Consider the following 16,238-nt stretch of genomic DNA (forward strand, 5'->3'; position numbering starts at 1 on the left):
GTTCATCACAATAGCTTGCTTTTACGCATTCACCTGAAGGCTACATTTTATTCGCTCTCAAATGTCTCTGCAAATCTCCGGCGACATTTGACGCAGACAAGCAGAAATAAGATGACAGAATACAAGGAGATAAACTCCATCGTGTTTGTTTTTTTATCACCTGTGTCTTTATTGTGCAACAGGAGGGAGGAAGGGAGGGATGGATCAAAAGATGGAATTAATAAAGAACAGTCAAAGGATAGATGGACTGTTTTGAGCCATATGTGGTTGCCATGGAAACATTTAAGCAGGACCTGAGAAATAGGTGGTAGACAAAATACTAGAAACAAATACCAAATACCTTGAGATGATGTATTCAATGAGGAAGTGAAATGTCAAACACGCAGTGCAGAATTTTGCACTATTTGCTAATGACGCACCAACAATTATCTGGTTTCTGTCTCTCTGTGAGTTCCCTAATTACGGTGACCCTTTTTATTAAAGATGACACATACTAATTAGTATTCACATCAGAGGACTCGACTGGGCGGCTGCCTCTGCGAGCGTTGCTTGACATTGCTGCCGTGAATAGTAAAGCTACTGGTTGAATTGCAAAAACCACAAAACTGAAGCATTTCTTTTTGTCTGTGTTCTCAGGTTCTCAGTCATCAGGGTGGAGGTAAACGACGAAGAGCAACAACGAAGAGTCAATTTTGGTTGAAGACGTTTGATCTCTCATCCCGGAGGCTTATCAAGAAGTCCAGTTGATTCTTCATGATGTAAAAAAGAACGCGTTATTACAAAAGGTCTGAACTGAAACGTCAAACGTATCAACACATACACTCTTGGACTTTATATCGTCACTCCCAAGTACTCCTTTTGAAATTAGACCAGATCAATAATTTGACTGAGGGATCAGACGGTCACTCACAGGAAGCGCACCGAAGGACGAGTCTGTGAAAGAGAGCGCAGCCGAGGCTCCCGGTGTCAGTAAATATTCCACCTCATCTGCAGTCAGCAGAGACACTCGTCTGCCTGCACTGTCTGGCTGACTTTCTCTCTCACACACACACACACACACACACACACACAGACACACACACACACACACACACACACACACTGACTGATTGTAGATTGAACCACGTTAGACTCAACAGTTCTGTTCTGACCCAGGATGTGATGATTTCACAACAGTGGTGAAAATAAAGTGAAAAAGATGATGACAGGTTCTTGCCCTTGATCACCCCCCCCCCCCCCCCCCCCCCCGTGTGATGCAGTCTGATAGCTATGTTTGCAGGGAGAGAGGAGAGGAGAGGAGAACCCGACTCCTCTTGCTTGCTCCTGTATTGAGAAAATGTTTAAGAACTGACAGAAGAGAGAGGAGGGAGGAGGGACAGTGGGAGGCAGCGCCCCCGGGAGGGTGAAGGAGGGGAGGAGAAATAAACAGAAGCTAGTAAGGCAGTGGTGGGGTTTTAAAATGTGCACCGGCACGCCACACTGCGGATCCAGTGTCCAAGCCGGGGATGATCCTCGCAGCTTCCTGCCTCCCTCGCCCCCTCCCTCCCTCCCTCCCTCCTCCAACCCCCCCACAGCCACGCTGTCTGCAGATCTCCGGCTCCAGAGAGAAGCGTGGAGGAGCAGACAAAGACAATAGTCTGCTCTGTGCTTCTTAAGGTGGTCTGAAGACTCGCCGAGGCCGCAGAGTGCAGCACAATTCGTGAGCCAAGGCAAACATTGACAGGAATGGGCGGAGCCTAGCTTGAGCCGCTCAGGTCAGACGAGGTCGATAATGCAGGAGGACCTAGGGAGGGCTATCTGAGACAGAAACGTGACACGAGTGCGACGGAGGGGAACGTCGGGCCGGTTGGTTGGTCCAGTTTCCCCACCGGTCCTCCTGATTGTGAGTAACATCCAAACGCTGCGAAGCGGTGAATCACCTGAAACTTTGAATTGGATTTTGGTTGTTATCTGAACGCGACGGTAAACAGGTGCCTGTCTGAACATGTGAGGTGCAAAATGATTGGCTTCAAATCCAGACCACAGTGGTCTCCGTCCGTTGGTGAACAGCTGCAGGGAACATGAAAGCATTGCAGCCTTTCATAACGCTACTTCATGTCAATGCGAATTTCACAAGGGTCTCTCGTGAAGAGCGTTCATTCACCAACAGGACGAATTTAGGAAATGCTGCCGGTTTACTGGCGTCTGCAACACGGGCCGGGCAGAAAGGTCACGTTGCCTGAACTTTACCCCACGTCTTCTACCAATCTTGCCAATCGTTGTTGTCACCAGTGACAACAACGCACCTTTAGCTGTGTTTTGTTTTGTACAAATATTCAATGGACCTGATTTAAAACTCATTTCCTCACAATTTCTAAATCTCTGGTTACAGCTCGGCAGACAAAAGCAGAGTAACCAGGAGTTAGAGCAGATTTACACGATGCAACGCTGAATGCGAGACTGAATTCAGATCAAGTCTATAAAGATGGGTTATATTCAGCCAAGGCAGGCAGACAAACCCTCTCTAGAACATCTCTCCAGCGATTGATAATGTTTTCAAACTGCAGTTCTGTAACACATGAAATGCCTTGCCCAACAAACAAGCCCTTCTGCAAAACAAATTAAGTCCACATGTGAGAGCAATTGATTAAATTGGTTGCAGGAAATACAAGATCAGCAGCGTAAACAAGGATTCACAAAAGGACCAACTGTGAGGCTTTTTTTTTCTGCGGAAGAGCAACATGTTCAAGGTTAAAGGGCAAGGTACGAGTGGGACCGGTGGTTTGGTCGGCCTCACTGGGCCCATGCGGGCAAGCCGGACAAGATAGGAGAAAGAACTTACAATATAAACTTAATATACATTACTCGGCTCTAAATAAATACTGCTCGGCCCTGCTTTAAGGATCACCACTACGTTCAGGACGGACACGTCTCATCAAAAGCCATCAAATGGATTTGATGCACCCAATTTCTACCACCGGGAAAAGGACTTTTAATTTGAAATTTGCATTTACAGTGCAATGCAGCAATTATAGGTCAAACTGTAGCTCGATAAAAGAAAGCTTCATCACAAGATACAAAAACACAATCAGTTCTACAGAACTCAGAAAGTAAGTAAATAGAAGTAGCAGTAATCGTGTATTAATAAAGGTCTGCTACAGGTACGCTCCAGCCTGCGTATCTGTTTGATCAGATGACTCTCAACCAGAAACCCAAAGTTTGAATCCCAGAACAAATGGAGACAAAGATTTATAGTCTAGATCCTGACTGAAACCGGTTGTTGCTGCTACATAATGATGATGGAGATAATAATAATAATAAACACAATGACACTACTGATAATAACTGAATGAATACATGACCCAAGTGGGACACAGAAACAGCCGTACCCAACACTGCCTGTCATGTGCCTCCCTGAGCACAAGAGGCTTAATTCACATCCAATCAGATTCAAATAATGTGCTATGAACTGTGTCCTCAGATGCGTGACGCCGAGGACAAGACGTGTTCTCATCCCTTCGTGGCTCGGAGCTAAGAGATCGTTCCTGGTCAGATGCGGATTACAAAGATCTTTTGTGCCTCGTCACAGCCAAACCAGACTGACAATATAAAATGTGCCGTCGTCTGTAAACAAGAGGACGCCCTTACGTTCATGAAAACATCTACTTTAACGTTGATCAAGTAAAGTTACATTTGATTTAAGGTTCATAATAGATTTATTTCATAACTCTGTTTTTCGTTGTGTCAATCAATCCCAAGAAAAGAATAAAAATGACTCATAGGTTCGTCGACCCACTAACAGTCGCCAGATGAAAATAGACCTAAACCAGTACCTGTTAAAAAAAAATACCGGTACTACAGCATAAATACATGATTGATTGAATTATTCGTGTTCTTTTAAAGACAAAACATTTCAGACAAATATTTGAAGAGCAGTTTGCTGAGAAACTGAGGAAGAGACAGAACTTCTAGACACACTTGGACTTCCTTATCTTTTAAGTGGAAAAACTGCACAAGCTGAGATAACATTTAAAGTTTATTGTATCGTCTCTGTATTTTATGCATACTTCCTCACCTGAAACATTTTTCAAATCTTTCTCCCCTTCAAAAAGCCACCCTCACCCGAGGCATCTCGGGGGGGCAAGTGTGAGCACAAACATTTACCGAGCTGCCCTTATGCGACGGAAGAGGCAAATACAAGTGCGGCAGGAAGAGCGAACATGTCTCCACGCTGCGACGGCTGCTGTGAGAACTGGGCAAGCAGAGATCGGACCTGGGCTAGACGGGAGAGAGAGGCAGACAGAATGCAACAGACAAAGCGTGAAAGGGGCAAAGGAGGTGGCGAGGGCGGACGGAGCAGCGAGGGAGGGAGGGAGGGAGAACGTGACGGTCCACGTGACGCCGGCTCAGCCACTGCAGGCTGTTACGTAAGCGCACCTCCTGCCCCGTCTCCCCAGACTGAGCAGACTCCGCTTCTCTCCAATCCCTCAGCCTGCAGCCGCTGCCCAGTTTTTTTCTCTTTTCCACTCACATGGCTCCTCACATGGCTGCCTGCCTCCCTCCATCACTCTTCCTCACTCTCTCTCTCACTCTCCTCCACCCACTCATTGCTTCCCAGGGGAGGCAGCAACCTCTGCTGCCTATGCTGTCACTTCTCTCTCTCTCTCTCTCGCTCTCCCCCCCTCCCTCCCTCCCGTGAAGTTGGGCTGCAGCTCCCCACTCAGGGCTTTGGGGATATAACAAAGAGAGGCCACAAATACATGCATGAGCGCACGCACACACATACACACACCTACACAATCTGACATTTCACACATCATTACTGCACGGTCTGGCTTTTTTTTCTTTTTTTACCAAAGAGTCTGCTTTTCTACTTTGAATTCTTCAGATTTTTATTTTTTTTTATCAACACAATTGATAAATAAAATGGCCACAGAAATAAAGAAAACAAGCTCGGCTGACTGATGTGTGGTGCAAACATGAGCGGAGAAAACCAAACCCTGATCCCTGGAGCAGAGATACTAACAGGTTCTACACTAACAGGTTCTACACTAACAGGTTCTACACTAACAGGTTCTACACTAACAGGTTCGACACTAACAGGTTCTACACTAACAGGTTCGACACTAACAGGTTCTACACTAACAGGTTCTACACTAACAGGTTCTAGGATATTTAGTTGGGGGAAAGATGTCTTAGTCCAAAATGATCACGTCTGTGTGAACGCCCTCATGTCCTCCCGCCTTTGTCGTCGTCTCGTGCGGTTATTGTGGGATTAACTGCAGCAACACGTTTCATGTTGTGTGAGCAGGATGACCTGCTCTCCCCACGCAGCAGAACAAACTCGACTTTCCAGAGGTGACTGCAGTCCTGAATGTTTCCATACTTTCCCGGTGCACATAAACATTCACACACACACACACACACACACACACACACACAAGAGCAGCCACCTCCATGAATTGCCTCCACCAACAAGTCATTCCCTTCTCAAGGCCTCTGGCTGAGCGGGGGTACAGCCGGATAAAGGCTCCAGCACCCCCCCCCCCCCCCCCACTTGCTGCAGTATTGATTTGTTTGTTCAGTGCTCTTCCCCCCCCCCCGCCCCTGCTTTCCTTACTTCCTCCCATTCTCCCTCTCAGTGTGAGCGTGTCCTCATGTGCCTCCCAGCTTTATATAATGTAGAGAGACCCACAGCATACTGATGAAGAGGAGTCTGTACTCTGGACCACTAAACCCGAGAGAAAACGAGGGCTAGACTGCTGATCGCCGCACAGCCCCGCCGGCACTTTAAGGCACCAATAATCCACAACCCTGTTAAATAACTGCTTCAAACGAATGTGTTTCTGCGCCAGCATGAAAGACAACAATCATTTGCTTGTAGAATCGTAGCGCTCGAGCTACGAAAGCGACGTTCCAGCGGAACTTCTCCCCACAAAGTACTCACGGACTCCGGGAGGCATTCCTTCGTGTCCAGCATCTCTCGGAGAGTCTGCAGGATCTTGATGCAAAGCTTCTCCTCCTTCTCCATCAGTTTCTTGGTGTGTTTAATCAGTCTGACAGGGACAGAGGTGCCGTGTCATTTACAGTCTACAGGGGTCGGTGGCAGCAGGTAAACACACGGACCATTATTAATGCCGTAGCGAAGCCCGAACGGTTTAGTCCGAGTCGACCAGACAGCATTAGCTTTGATGGACAACGATTAAAAATGTATTCTGCTCCGCTTGTGATGAAAAAGAGCGCTGCCACGGCAACATTAAGAGTCTCGCCTGGAAGTTTCTGTTGCCTGGATGGAGCTCGTTCCAACATAGCTTAAGAACTAAACTATTATTATTGTTGTTCCCGATCAATAGCTGCTTCATCAAAAAGGTAGGAACCCGAGTAAATAAAAAGTCAGTGGTAGAAGAGTGGCAGCGAAACATCAGAAGGTGGAAAACAAAGTGGAAAGCTGTTATTATCAAACGAATGAAAGCGTTTTATCTAGTATTTAGCTCTAAAGCAACCTTCTTAAAATACTCGCTATGGTTTAATCTAACGAAGCGTTTATTCACCAACTTCAAGGATGTTCTTTGTAATTTGTTACGTGTTTCCTCACTTTCAGTTCTTTCAGTTCTTTTTCGAAGCAACTACAGAATAAAATTAATTGAAATAATGCAGAATATTATTTAATTATATTCCATTTATTACTTGACTTACTGCCGACTTTGCACATGCTCGCTCCTCCCAGTTGCACGAACGACACCTTAAAGCAAGGCATTCAGCCTTTCACAGAGTGTGTGAGGAGTGCGTGAGGAGGCGTGTGTGAGGAGTGCGTGAGGAGTGCGTGAGGAGTGCGTGAGGAGTGTGTGAGGAGTGCGTGAGGAGTGCGTGTTCGTGAGGAATGCGTGAGGAGTGCGTGTTCGTGAGGAGTGCGTGAGGAGTGCGTGTGCGTGAGGAGTGCGTGAGGAGTGTGTGAGGAGTGCGTGTGGAGTGCGTGAGGAGTGCGTGAGGAGTGCGTGAGGAGTGCGTGAGGAGTGCGTGTGGAGTGCGTGAGGAGTGCGTGAGGAGTGCGTGAGGAGTGCGTGAGGAGTGCGTGAGGAGTGCGTGAGGAGTGCGTGTTCGTGGCGATGGACGGCGACTCACTTGGACATGAACGCTCCACGTTCGCAGCGTAATCGAGCAGCTTCGGGGAACAGCAGCTCAGGGCTGTGCAGAACGTCCACGAGCACGGAGAACTCTGACTGAACCTTTGGGCTGAACTGCTCCTCCAGGATGGACATGACTCCCTGTGCATCACAAAGACAAGGACTCGCTCACACCTTGAACCATTGAACGGCCTGTTAGCATGCGGAAATGAGTACGAGCTCAAACTGTGTGCGTTCCTCCAGCTTCGTTAGAAACGCGCACCTGCAATTTCTCAATGATGTTTTTATAGTCGGGTCCACCCAGGGGTTCCTTGCGGGGTCGCGTGCGGGCCGAGATCCTCCAGTCCTTGGCTGCCCGCTGCACCATTGTGTTGTGGACCTTGAGAGACAGCGTGTTGACCTGACTATCCAAGTCCACCGGGATGGCTATGGCCCGCGTCTTAGCTGAGGAAGAGCATGAAGGGTTGAGTTCACGAGTCGTGATTGGACGGTAAACGCAGCATCAGGACCCAAACGGCAGAGAGTTCATCAGCGGTACCGAGTAGCTCGTCTTCATGCCGTCAATATGTAAGAACACGAAACGCTCACCAACGTCAGCGAGAGTTTTGATGCAGCTCTCGATAATTCCTTTCTGAGAAGGGTTGAGCCAAGTGCAGTTGTAGATCCTGAATGCCGACTGGAGCAGCTTGATGAAGACGGACTGATTCGTCTGTGGAGAGTAGAGCGAGCAGGGAACACCGCACGTGAAGAAATGCCATCTCTGATACGTTAATAGCAAATGTGCCAGCGCTTGAAGGATTAGGTCGTTATCACCGCCAACATTCAAATCAATATTGCTTCTCCCCTAAAAAGGGAGGAGAGACGGTGTCAGATGTACTGAAAACGAGGCAAGCAACCGATTTAGAACTTCTCAACGGCCATAAAATGACTCTCCAAGCCCTTAGCTGCACGTTGAACCCGAGTATTTCCTCGTAGCATGAGAGCACAGAACAAAAATCAGTCCCACACAATACATCGTCTTTTCTGTGGTCCATCGCAAGCTTTTTATTTTAATACTTTGCTGCGTGTTTTCTATAACAATTTATTGACGAGAGGCTGCTTTATGTTATTTTGAAAGTTTCCATGCATGCAGTAAAAACAACTGCAGCAAATATTCAGAGACGTAAGCAACAATAAGGAATAACTTTACTTCTAAGCTTGAGAGGGAACCAGAGCGTAGGGACGCATGAATTACCCTGACAGATCCCGTGAGCATGATTTAAATCATTATATAGGTAAGATGGTGCATGAATGAGTGAACGGGGAGCGCTTCACCCTGTCACCTGCTACGATTCGGATTGCATGACTGCAGTCTGCACGCACGCACGCCGTTCAGACCTCCACCCTCAGGTAATGAGGCCCTAAAGACGGCGTGTGTGTGATGGACCTGCCGCTGCATAAATCTCCTCAAGCAGGTAAAATGTCTGCAATGAAGCAAGAAGGTTCCAGGTGAAGGTGCAGTGAAGGAGGAACTCTCCTGTGAAAGGCCTTCCTACTGGCGGGAACCCAAGCATTGGCACGACGCTTGGATTCGCTTTTAGTGAATCTGCCTCTGCTAAAGCTAAAAGCAACACCTGCAGGTTGGAGTGGTTGACGGAGAAGGGCGAGCTGAAGAAGCCCTTGACAATGGCCATCACCGTCTCCGTCACGTACTTCTCCAGGGCAGGGTCGGCATGGTTACGGTCTGTGGTGGTGTTGCACACCTTAAACATGAACATGAAATAGAAGAGACCTCTGAAAATGTTCAAACACACATCGTCATCTTCATCTTGCATCAGCCATGCTTATGTGACTTTTAAAACGCTTACGCTGCACATGTCCACCAGAAAGTTGTCAAAGAGCTTCCAGATGTGGTTGGAGGTGTAGATCTCCTTCATCTCCACTTCAGTGTCCACATAGCAGTGATTTACAAAGTTCACATAAGCACTTTTCACCTGGGGATGAAGTCGATAAATAAAATATCATGATAATGGCACCACAAACGCATTTCTGCCGTCCGCGCCAGCCGTTACCTCTGGCACGCAGTGCACGTCTGTGACAACTTGAACAATGTCATCCAGCGGCAGCAGAGAGGTGCATTTCAGCTCGGTGTAAACGTTCTTGCCCTCAGTGCAGGCAGCCAGCAGCTCCACCAGCGTGTTGTGGTAGGCCAGAGCGCCGTCCTCGTCCGCCCGCTCTCGCTCGGAGCCCATCAGCTGCAGCAGCACTTGGAAGGAGGAGCGGTCGTTGTAGAAAACCAGCACGTCCTCGCCGCCGTTCACCAGCTGCAGCAGAGAAACGTTTCACCAGATTAACTACAGATTATCTGGCCCGCCGCCGCAGCCACGGAAAAACGTTTAACCTCAGCAGGTTTGGAAAACGAACGAAAGATCAAAAGGTTTAACTTATATTAAAGCAGTGGTATCTGTGTACTCTGAAGAAATTACAAAACTTTAGTAGTATTACTCATAAAGACAGTTTTTTTTAAATACATAATGGGTGAACTGGTATTTTCACCTCCGTCATGACTTTGTCCTGACATTTCTTCACGTATTTCCCATCAGCTTTCACAGCGGTCTCGAGGAACTTGAGGTACTGAACGTGTCTTCCGTGCGTTTCAATGCAGTGGATAAAATGATGGACCACACGGTCGCTGATCTCATTGCACAGCTGGTAGTTGTTCATAAAGATGTGGCGCATTGTCTCAGCTTCTAGCAACTAGTGGAAAACACAATTCAAAGGGAAATCTACATTAAAACTGTATTTTGATCCATTTGTATGATGAGGAAAAAAGACAAATGAGAAACCTGCTGAAACTTGTCCATTAAAAATACAAGGGAAGAGAATGACAACGAAAAAATATAGAAAGTTCATATATATATGTACATACCCCTGGAGTGAGGAAGAGGTTCAGGTGTTTATGTAGGAGAACTTGGTTCTGAGAGTTTCCTCTGCAGAAATTTTGCAGAAATGTATGAGCCAGGGTCATGATCTCATTCATCTTCTCGTCGGTCTGTGCAAAGGCAGAAATCCACAAATAAAAAGAGAGCGATCATGAGCAAGAATTTAAAGCAGAAAGAGCTTCATTCAGATCGTTTCCCACCTTCTCATAGGGAATCTGCAGCAGGTCCAGCACCACAGTATGAGCGCCCATGTTCTTCAGCAGCCTCTGCTGCTGCACGCGACTCTTCTTACTGGGATAGCACAGCTTACTGAGCCGAAGCAGGATCTAGACACCAGACAAAAGTGCCTGCTGTAGAATTGAGCTCAAAATAACAAGGATAACCGGAACAAAGGTTGTCATGGAGATCACCTGTTTGACAATGTTGTAGTTGTTTGCCTTGTTGCTGTCAATTTGAGGTTTTGCATTTCCATCCTGAACCGGGCTCAGGACATTCTCCTGGAACGAGACATGCATGAAGAATAAATATTTAGTAGTCTGTTCATTTAATGTAAATCGAGGACACAGTTGACAAAACTTGATAATTCTTGCATGTTAACTCTCGAAGGATTATTACGTCTGCAAAAAACTGCTGGATGGTGCTGAAGATGAGTCTTTGTCTAACGGCGATCGATCCGGATACCCGTCTGGATACAAAAGAATTTGGATTTTCCCCATTTACTTATAATGGAGGCTTTAAATAAAAAAATTAAAAATCAGATCTTGTAAAATATGCATTCAATTCATAAAGTCATAAAGCGATGTGCACTACCATGCAAAATGTCTTTGGGATCTGATCCATAATGAAGTCAGGAAAAAATATTACATCTTAACATTAAAACTCCATTAATGGGTTCAACACCTCGACGGTCTGTTCCTTGTCCTGCCTAACTTCCACATCTTCGTCACTGTAGACGCCACTCTTCTCCACCCACAGCTCTGACTTCTCAACGGTCAGACGCAACTGATCGAGGTCCGTCTTGATCTGCTTGTAGTTCTCTACATCCTGCTCTGACACGAGCAGCTGGACCTGGTGAACACACGCACACACGCAGGCACACTGGGTGAGATATTCACCAGGAATATTTGTGTGTAAAATCACACTGAAAGGTTAGCGCGTCGTTACGTATGGACGTTTATCTGCAGCAGGGGAAGGTCTTAGCGAGTCTACGGACTCGGCTCAGAGAACCTTCCGCACCAACCGTGACAAGAATCGGTCACACTCTTTCTGCCGCTACCTGCTTGAAGGCCTGCAGCACCTCAGCTCTCTGGCTGAAGTGTTTGAAGATGAGCTGCAGAGAGCCCGACACCAGTGGGGGGTAGTCCTGCATGATGAGATGGATCAGAACCCTCAAAAATGTCCGGCCACCCTCGTCATCCAGCTCCACCGCTATTAACTCTGTGCTGGAATCATACATGAGCATGCCGTCAAAGCAGGTTTAAACATTACGTACTTCTCTGCTCCGTTTATATTCGGGTGTACTTAAGCCTCGCTTACCTCCCAACAAACATAGATTCTGCTTTGGTTGCAATTTCATCAATGTCCGGTTCAGCCGCTGGAAACAAAATGAAGCGGACGCTTCGTCAGAACATTTGGCAGGATGCGTCATTTACAGTAGAAAAGATGTTTTTATACGAGCGGTATGGAAGTCTCACGTATCAGAGGGGCCATGTCCGCCACAGAGGTTGAGCTCTCAGTCACGCTCTTGTCCCCAAACTCTTTCTTGTAGATGGACAACAAGTACGTGATCCTGTAGTCCAACCTCACACTCAGGATGAACTAAGAGGGCAACAAAAACACCCACAAATAGAATCAACCAGCGACATTATGCTGCTAAATAACAGCGACTGTCAACACAGGTGATGCTCACCTGCAGGATCTCGATGATCTTCAGCTTGGTGTCCATCACCATGACGTCCTCGTTGTCTGACAGCAACTGTCCTTTTCTATAGCGCAGGGAGAGAGGGGTATCTGGGAGGCTGTGGGGCAAACCTCGACTCATGACCATCTGAGTCATCATTTCCCCGACGCCGTGGATCGTACGCAGGACGTTGTTGCCTGAGAGGAGAAACTCATCAAATGGATGGTCCAAGGAACGTATCCAGCCTGCGTTTGCGTTTACGGAGCATTCAATATTAGAGACGTCGTCCTATAGCTGCCGTAAACACCGTGTCACTGCACTGACCAGCCTCTGGGCTCTTGTTGAGTTTGTTCATGAAGGTGAGAGGGTGCTGGACGACATCCAGGATGGCCAGCAGAGTGCGTGTGAGACGCAGCAGCTCGCTAAATCTATAGAACCCAAAGTAAACCAGGTTACGAGACAGATTCACCACCTGGAGGAGAGACAAAAAACACATCGATAAACTAGTAATGAATATAATAAAACATGAAGACTAATAATATGGAGATTACCTCTAATGTTAGTTCATTCTTGTCTTTATCCCCAAATGGAAAAGGCTGGCTGACGACATCTTTCAGATATTCTTCCACAAACTCCATGGTGTTAGCAAATTTACTCTTCATTTCGTCCCTGGAGGTGTCAGTGGACTCGTACTGAAACCTGCTAAAAAGCACAATCACATTTACACGCAGCCTATTCATAGCCAAGACAGTCACAGGGGCGGAGGGAGGCGCACTTATCGATGGTGATCTCGGAGGGGATCTCGGTCCACAGGCGGGCGTAGCGCACCGGCACCACGGCCTCCTGGGGGTCGCGGTCCACATGCATGTGCAGCATCAGACGGCAGAAGGAAGCTCTCAGGTTGTACGGCAGGCAGTCATCAAACACGCAGCGCAAGATCAGATCCACAGGTAACTGGCTGGAGATCTGATTGATGGCCAGGTACTGACGGTCCAGGCACATCTTAGCAAACAGGTTGAGCTGGTACCTGTAAGATGAGGTGGGGGGGGGGGGAGAAAACGCGACATGTAAACAGATCTTTGATGTGATGATGGGCGTGTCGAGGAAAGAGGAAACTTGAGTCTGCCTTATTTGAGTTTCTTGCGTGTGAATTCCACGGGAGTGCTAGCACGGCACCGTCACCTGTAATACGTGACGATGTCGACATCCATCTTGTGGTTGCCTTTTGCATCCTGCGCCAGGTGTCGGATAGATTTGCCATGAGGCTCCTTGTGGCTGTCGATCCAGTAGAGCCAAACCTCCTCCTCCTCCACCTCCTCCTGCAGGAGGGACGACTCCAAGGTGGTCTCTGTGTTGGATATTAGTCTGTGGAAGTGTGTGGGGGGGGGGGGCACACATTATTGTCCCGTATAGACAAATGCTCTGTTTGCACGTCGACATATATTTAGAAAAAGCGATTTCAAAATGACGGAAGGAACCCGGTGTGGCTCACCTGGTCTGGATGAGGATGTCGGCATTGGTGGGGTTCAGCATGAATTTACAGATGAGCTCCTGCGTGACGGGGATGGCCGTCTTGTTGGACACACACAGATCAGAGAGATAATCCAGAAATCTGGAAAAGCAAACCAGAAAAGAACGAGCGCACTTAAGAAACCTTCCAGTTTCCACACAGAAGCAGGCGAGCTGATCGAACACAATAACAAAGCGTAATAATAACGGTGGATGAGAAGTCACGGGATGATCATTTAAACGGGGACCGGTCACTTGAGATTAGTTGGATAAAGGCATCCTGAATATTCCTCTAAATCAGTCACGTATCACCGGAAGGTGAACTTGGAGTCGTGAACATCCTTCCATGTTCCCGTGGTTGCATTCTACGTCTCAAGCACCAATTCTCCTTCCTGTTACCGACCTTTGACAGGCGTGCGCGTCTCACCTGGGCTCTCGGTTGCGTCTCAGCAGGCTGACAAACGTCTCAATCTCTCTGGCCGTGATGTGCTTTTCCAGCAGCTTGCGGTTGTTGTGCAGCAGCGCAGTGATGGTGTCTTCGGCCAGGATCTCGTAGCCAATCTGAGACTGCATGATTGAGAACTTTTTGGCGATGTATTCCTGCATGAAACAAGAAGCGTGCGGTCAGAAACGCTTCCAACGCAAAGCGTACGAGTCGTGCAAACAGCTTAACGCTGGGCCTAATGAATGAATGAACACCTTCATTCATTCACACAGACCTGACAGCTGTCGATCACATCAATAGCCTGCTGGGAATTGAGTCTAGTTTGCTTGATGAGCACTAACCCTCCCTGAATATCGCATTTGTGATGAAAAATAATTCAAAAACATACGGAAATTATTCAAGGGGGGAGGTTAGCGAATTAATTGAGAAAAATTAAAATGATTTAAGTACGCAACTGTTTGACGGCAGATATTATACACAAGCGATACTAACAGTAATATTTCTGTTAAGTATTTCTACAAGCTGTAATCATTAACTTCATTATCAGCCCTGAGAGCTGGAGGAGCGTACGTTATCATTCCAAACATCAAATCTCAAAAAGGATAATAGACAGAAAGCGAGTGCTCTTTGTCTCCGGATCCAGAAGTGGATTCTGGATCACCTTTCCGCTTTCTGCAGCGTTGTGCTATTATAAACAAGAGTTGGCCAACGACAATAAAAACCTCCAGACAGACTGTTGCACAGCTAGATAGCTGGATTCCACAAACAATCAGGCTAAGGATGCCCGAGGAAACGACGCCGCCTCAGTGACAACGGGCCCGACGACAACACGACGCCTTTAGGTGCGAGCAGCCTGCCTGGTTCTTGCGATAGTCCTGCTGGGAGTGGCGCAGCACCCTGTAGCAGAGCCTCAGCATGTACTTGAAGTGACAGTAGCGCTGATCTCCCAAATCCTCCAACTTCAGCATCGGACCGTCGCCCTGATCCGTGAACGGGGCCTTCAGGATGCCAAAGATCTAGAAATACAATGACAAAAAAAAAAAAGTATGAATTAAGCAGAAAATACTTCAGTCAAGTATTAGTCCCCAGTGGGACGCTGTACTCATGCTGACCTGGGCAAGGATGTCCTGTTCCCTCATCAGCTTCTGCCTCTCGCGGTTGGGCGTGGATGTGACCACAGAGAGAACATCCTGACCGTTGTTTGGAACCACACACACAAAGAAAACCAGGTCCTCCAGGAGTTTAGTCACAAACCTAAAGTACAAGCGAACATTTAAAATGGCAGAAACCTGCTCACAGTACTGCGCCACCCGTGCCGCCGTGCGTCCGTACCTCCTCTCGTTCTGAGCGATGTTGCCGTACTGCAGCTTCCTCACCGTCGACTCGAGGACCTTGCTGGCGTCATTGGCGAAGTCCAAGTCTCTGACCTCCGACAGCGGAACAGATACGATGGCAAAAGCTTCTTTGTCCTCTTTAGGGGGACAGGTCCCAATCTATTATGGACGCCGAGAGAGGTGTGACACACGGCATCCAGCTTTCTACAAGTTGTGTGTCGACGTGGAGGCGAGTTCGTAAAGACCTTGAGCATGACTGGGCGCTCCTCCTCCGTATCGATGGGCACGTTGGTGCTCGTCACCCAGGTATTGGTGCAGAGGTGCCGGAGCCTCACGTAGGAGTTTCTGAGGGACAATGTGATGAGTCATTCATGCGACTAATGAGAGGAAGCCGTTACTTCATTTGAGTCAGGCGTTAAACTAGAATCCTGAAAACATCACTGAGCTGCCCCCTGAAGGAAACCGTGACGAGATTCCTCTTTGGCTTGGTTTGAGCCCTAACGGGAGACTTCCTGATGTGCTCTGTGATGGACGCCACGACAGCGGCGCTCGTGTTGTGGGCCTGACCTGGGCACGAGGCAGTCGGCCCGCTGCAGCGTGGTGGCGTCCAGCTCAAACAGCGAGGCGATGTCGTTCCCATGGGGAACAGAGACCAGGGTGAACGTAATCTTCTCTGCTGCTTGATGCTTCCGCTTGGAAAACACAACCTCCGTCTCATTCTGCAGCACGCACACACACACACGCACACGCACACACACACACAATAGTGACAGCATTCTAAAAGCCCGTTTATCTAAGAGCATAACTGACCTTTATAAGTCGATTTGCTCTTAAGCGTCAGTAAATCTTTATCTTTCCACACAGAAACTTTGTGTTACGGTCAACACTGTGCAGATGCAGCAGATCACGGTGAGGGTTCGATTCTCCCACTGCTCCATGCATGTCAATGGGAAGCTCCCCAGAGCCGCCTGCCTCTCACTTCTCTATCCTCCCACTTTCCTCCCTGCCCCTCCGCTGGTGACTCAC

General features: G+C 47.8%; 1 protein-coding gene across 1 annotated transcript in view; it reads right to left on the reverse strand.

Moving 5' to 3' along the window:
- itpr2 (inositol 1,4,5-trisphosphate receptor, type 2) overlaps positions 1–16,238 on the reverse strand; it is a 35,884-nt gene that overhangs the window by 12,683 nt on the left and 6,963 nt on the right. The window contains 27 exon segments of the mRNA XM_068739274.1: positions 5,927–6,035; positions 7,102–7,244; positions 7,366–7,547; positions 7,692–7,812; positions 8,717–8,845; positions 8,951–9,076; positions 9,155–9,406; positions 9,639–9,839; positions 10,012–10,134; positions 10,225–10,350; positions 10,435–10,518; positions 10,889–11,092; positions 11,301–11,466; positions 11,561–11,618; positions 11,719–11,842; positions 11,934–12,121; positions 12,249–12,396; positions 12,476–12,623; positions 12,700–12,951; positions 13,107–13,289; positions 13,417–13,536; positions 13,861–14,033; positions 14,736–14,894; positions 14,991–15,132; positions 15,211–15,371; positions 15,458–15,557; positions 15,780–15,931. Coding sequence (XP_068595375.1) covers positions 5,927–6,035; positions 7,102–7,244; positions 7,366–7,547; positions 7,692–7,812; positions 8,717–8,845; positions 8,951–9,076; positions 9,155–9,406; positions 9,639–9,839; positions 10,012–10,134; positions 10,225–10,350; positions 10,435–10,518; positions 10,889–11,092; positions 11,301–11,466; positions 11,561–11,618; positions 11,719–11,842; positions 11,934–12,121; positions 12,249–12,396; positions 12,476–12,623; positions 12,700–12,951; positions 13,107–13,289; positions 13,417–13,536; positions 13,861–14,033; positions 14,736–14,894; positions 14,991–15,132; positions 15,211–15,371; positions 15,458–15,557; positions 15,780–15,931 — 4,074 coding nt within the window.

Source organism: Brachionichthys hirsutus, chromosome 5, assembly GCF_040956055.1.
Source record: "Brachionichthys hirsutus isolate HB-005 chromosome 5, CSIRO-AGI_Bhir_v1, whole genome shotgun sequence".
Taxonomy (NCBI): domain Eukaryota; kingdom Metazoa; phylum Chordata; class Actinopteri; order Lophiiformes; family Brachionichthyidae; genus Brachionichthys; species Brachionichthys hirsutus.